At 38.7% G+C, this 4,620-nt stretch overlaps 1 protein-coding gene across 2 annotated transcripts in view; it reads left to right on the top strand.

Annotated features, from left to right (window-relative positions):
* Window positions 1-4,620, top strand: part of LOC134627699 (uncharacterized) — a 10,362-nt gene extending 5,742 nt beyond the window's left edge. Inside the window, exons 11-16 of one of the 2 annotated variants that reach the window (XR_010093930.1) lie at window positions 229-282; window positions 366-420; window positions 501-602; window positions 761-799; window positions 890-2,348; window positions 4,517-4,620. Coding sequence is in view for 1 of the 2 variants with exons in the window: in XM_063474032.1 (XP_063330102.1) it covers window positions 229-282; window positions 366-420; window positions 501-602; window positions 761-799; window positions 890-1,461 (822 nt within the window). In the remaining variant the exon portion in view is untranslated. Of the gene's footprint in view, window positions 1-228; window positions 283-365; window positions 421-500; window positions 603-760; window positions 800-889; window positions 3,010-4,516 lie in introns of those variants that run through there. The other variant, XM_063474032.1, reaches the window with a different exon arrangement.

Genomic DNA, 4,620 nt, shown 5'->3' with positions numbered 1-4,620 from the left:
GTGGTCTTAAACTTTTGATTGGGATTGTATGCACTATATCAGTTTGTTCCAGCTCTTAATTGAAAATAAAGGACATTTGCAATGAGTGAAGTACCAATATTAGTATCAATGTATCTGTATTAGACAAAAATAAAATATGCAGTTTATATTAACTGAATTCGAACTAAACCAGTGTCTAGCTGAACACCCTATTTTATAAACTAATAGGATTTGCAATTGTTTCATCAGGTGAACACATTTGTGTTTGAAAATGTACCCCTCCGGCCCTTGCCGTGTTTAATGGTAAAGTATTCCAAAATGTATAGACTTAGTCATACCTGATTCCTGCACAGAAGTAACTCCTTTGTTTTTATTTGTTTGTCCAGATGAGAGTAAAGGGAATGGAACATGACCTAGGTCCATTTTGTTTTGATGACAATGGTAGGTACATGTCACATTTTAAAAATTGTAAAAGAATAGCATTCTTCTATTTTCTGAAAAGGGATTTTATTTTTTCCTAGTTGCAGCTGGCAGGTGGCGCTGGAGTCTCCTAGCCACTGCTGTTATGCTGCTGGCTTTCATTACTGTGCTGTTGTTATGGTCCTTTCATAAATCTATCAAGGGTAAGTTTGAAAATTTTCTTTTCTTTTTTGAGTTAGTAGTCTAACAATAACATCACGTATTCACGGTGCAGCGAATCAGTTATTTGTGAAGAGATAAATATCCATGTAGTGATAAATCCAGTGATTTAAATTTACCTGTACTTTTCTTACTTTTATAGGATGGGTGTGGAGCTGGCAACACGGTGGGATAGTAAAAAGTGAGGTTTTTTTTCTCTACTTTCACTAAAACACACACACACATACACCCACAACAATACAATTCTGACATTACTTACTTTTCTCTAAAGTTGGTAAGATGCGTCATGTTGTCCTGCTGAGTCCCCCAGACGTGGATGATGCCACTTCTAAGTTGGTGTGTCAGATCGGGTCCACCCTCAGCGACAAGGGCTTCAGTGTGTCTGTCGACCAGTGGAGCAGGAGGGAGCAGTGTAATTGGGGGCCTCTGCCATGGCTGCATTCACAGCTGCTGGAGCTTAACAGCCTGGGTGGCCGAGTTCTGCTGTTTCTGACACGTAGAGCCTTGGAGAGAACCGAAGAATGGATGCACTGGAACAAAGATATTATCAACGAAAGCATGGGGTACAAAGAAAATGATCTACCAAAGCTGTGGTCACCTTATTCTGATTTGTTCACAGCCTCCCTGTTCCTCATTCAAGCTGACAAGCTCCTTGATAGAGCTGGTAAACGTTTCGTTCTGGTGAAATTTGATTCCCATCCAAGAGAGACTCACACCAGAGACAGGTGTTTACCAGAGCTTCTTCAGGGGCTGCCACTGTTTAGTCTTCCCTCTCAGACTCAGTCTCTCCTAGCTGAGCTAACTGTGACAAAGACAGAGAGAGGATCATATGGAGGAAGGTGAGGTACTCCAATGGCTAAAAAGGGACCAAGACCAGCAAGAAGGCATCATCGTGTAAATCTTTGAAATCACCCAAATGTACTTTAATAAGCTGTATTGCTTTTGTGTGTACATGAAGAATATGTTCATCAGAGTTGGCTGCCATGAAGATGATATGCTAATGAAGAATAAGACTCCCGACTCAGTGATAAGTGATACAAATGCAATCAACAAATTCCATACAGAAATCATAACCAATAATCTGTTGTTCTAAATCTCCACATACCTTCAAGCCTTATTTTTTTTAAAATCTGCTTAAGCAGAAGCAGCTGCTGTACCAGGACAGTGTATACAAACTGACAGTATAAACTAAGTCCTGACATGTCTTGAGAGGATTATCTCTGTACAGAAAGACAACGGCAAAAAATCTGGATGAACTAAGGTTCACTGTTCATTTTGGTCTTTTCGGGGATTTTTTGAAAGTAAGAACGGTTATAGTCTTATTGTCAACGCTGCAAAACTGTAACTCCTACAGACTAAAAATAACCGTGCACGGTAAGTCTGTCCACACCTGTCTATAAATATATTTGCCTCTGTTTTCGTTTTTTGTTTTTTGTTTTTTTGTTTGGTTTAAAAGCTAAAACACATCGAGTTGTGATTGGTCTTTGGAAGGACAGCGGCTCTTATTGGGCCAGTGTAAGGACTTACTGAAGTACTTGTTATAAGTATTACCACATTCCGTAAGAGCGGTGCCTTGGGACGAATATGTGCTCCGCCCGCGCGGGAGGTGTGGGTTATTCTCTGCAACCGAACACAACGCAGCCAACAGCCGGGTCATGTGTCAAGCGGGTCTGTCTTGGATTCACTCCTTTTAAAGTTTACTGCCCGTTTCACCCTATAGCAGCGCGAAGGTAACGAATACTCTTCATTTCAGAGTCAGTTTGTTGCTGGTCGTGTTGCCTGTTTTAGTGTCAGATTTTCTGTCGGCTGATATATTTTTTTTCAACGTGAAACATGAAGAACCAGAGACTGGCATCAAGGCTACTTTATATTTAGAAGCACGGTAACCGAGTACGTCCGGTTTCTTTTGGTTTTGTTTGTTTGTTTATGTTAATGTTCGTTTTTATATTGAACCAAACAGTGGTGGAACAAATAAATTAACTAAGAATAAGTTAATCTCCTTTATATGGAAAACCCTAATTAGGGCGTGTTAAGCAATGTATTGTGTTATCCCAGCCAATACTGGAGGTTTTATTTTTAGACTTTTTGGGAAGTAAAACAAAATGTATTAACTTTCTAGCTAACAATTTCTAAATAGCAACTTAATATTTTCTGCTCAAGTGTGGCGTATACTTTGCTACAGCTGCAGATAATATTGAGTACAATGTAAACAATGTAACCACTCTACTGGGCAAACTAGGTGATGACATCATTTCTAAATTACCACAAGCCTCTTTTTTCGGCATTTAGTTCAGTAAAAAATCAATTAAAAAAAACAAAACAGTCAGAACATATAAGACAACAAATACATTTGATATGATATGTCTGTGATGTTCCAGTAACTGTTGATAATAGCAGTTAATTGATATATCATTCAGAACTGTAGTAGTATTTTTGTGTATTTGTGTATTTTTAAGCAACCTTTGTTTATATGTAAAACTTTAATATATAAAACCTGTGTCAAAACAAAACAAAAACGTTCGTGTTATCTGTGAAATATTGTGAAGCAGTGTTGGAGACCATGAAATATAATTGTGGAAAATAACTGATATTGTCATGAAGTAAACAGATAAATCTCACTTTATCTCTACTAACACAAGCACCATTTCGTAAAGACATGGTATTTTGGAGCAAATTCATAGTTTCATCTTCTGGCCAGATGGGCATGAAGAATCTCCACAGAAACCTGCTTCAGGGTGTTTGTCTATGGAGTCTGCTGGCTGTTCAGGTGAGCAGTTGTCCAGATAGCTGCAGTTTGTGTTCAGGGCCAGAAAATGACCAGTGTGAGGAATGCAGAGCTGGATGGACACTCCATAATAAGAACTGTGTAGGTACTGTATACAGAGCTTCATTCTGAAGTCAAGACATTATCACTTATATATTTAATTTTTTAAAAAGGTGTTTTTACATTTTTAAATGTTGTGTTTTAGACATCGATGAGTGTGGCACACAGCTGGCTAACTGTCCTCCAAACAGTTACTGCTTTAATACAGAAGGATCCTTTGAGTGCAGAGGTCAGTGCCTTAGAGTTGGTGTTAAAGAAACTATATGTTGTATACTCATGCAAAAAATTGAGAATTGAACCTATTGTTCACTTGCCATCAGTGTGTGATTCATGACATCAGCTGCTTATTATTTGCAGCAGCTTAAGAATGCAATGCAGGCAGTGGATTAAAAAAAGGAAATGACCCCTCTTTTCTCAGGCTGTGACGTGGCCTGTGTGGGCTGCATGGGTAGCGGACCAGCACGCTGCAGAAAATGTGCTTCTGGGTACAGACTGACAGGGTCCAAGTGTTTTGGTAAATACAAGAGAATAGTTTGTGCATGATATATGCATGAGTTCCAAAAATGCTGGAACACTGTAAAACTGGCCTGTGCCATATCGTGTTGTAATAAAATACCTGGTATGATTCTTTCTCACAATATAAAAGTGTTTTGTTGTTTTTTTTCAATATTGTTGCCTTAAAAATAGTGAGCACAAAAATGAGACAAGCTCAGGCATGTTTGAAGAAAGAGCTTGTATGTCAGCTTCCAGTGAAAAGAGTACACTGAAAAAATATGCAAGAAAATTGTTCCCATTAGAGGTCAAAACAACAAAACTTGAGGCAAAAACACCATTGACTGCAACCGACTGACTGCTATGAAGGGGAAGATACTAGTAGCTGATCAAATGTGAACCAAAAGCAAACAAATGACTCTATAAAGCATCACTAGTTATATGTGCTAGTTTCACTCTATATGACAGGCAGAGCAAATAGTAGGTGAAAAATAATGATGCAGTTAAATGGTGGAAAAGTAGAGCTCCAAAGCTCTAGCTGCTTAAAAAGTCTGACCATTCTGATGCTATTGTTTTGCTCAGATATAGATGAATGCAGTGACCGTGTGCTTGCCTGCCATGGTCTCGATGAGATTTGTACCAACACAGAAGGATCTTTCCGTTGTGACTGCGCTGAAGAATTCATC

This window comes from Pelmatolapia mariae, linkage group LG5, assembly GCF_036321145.2.
Source record: "Pelmatolapia mariae isolate MD_Pm_ZW linkage group LG5, Pm_UMD_F_2, whole genome shotgun sequence".
Lineage (NCBI taxonomy): Eukaryota > Metazoa > Chordata > Actinopteri > Cichliformes > Cichlidae > Pelmatolapia > Pelmatolapia mariae.
The sequence above is the reverse complement of the archived record's forward strand: the minus strand, read 5'-3'. Positions and strand labels throughout refer to the sequence as shown.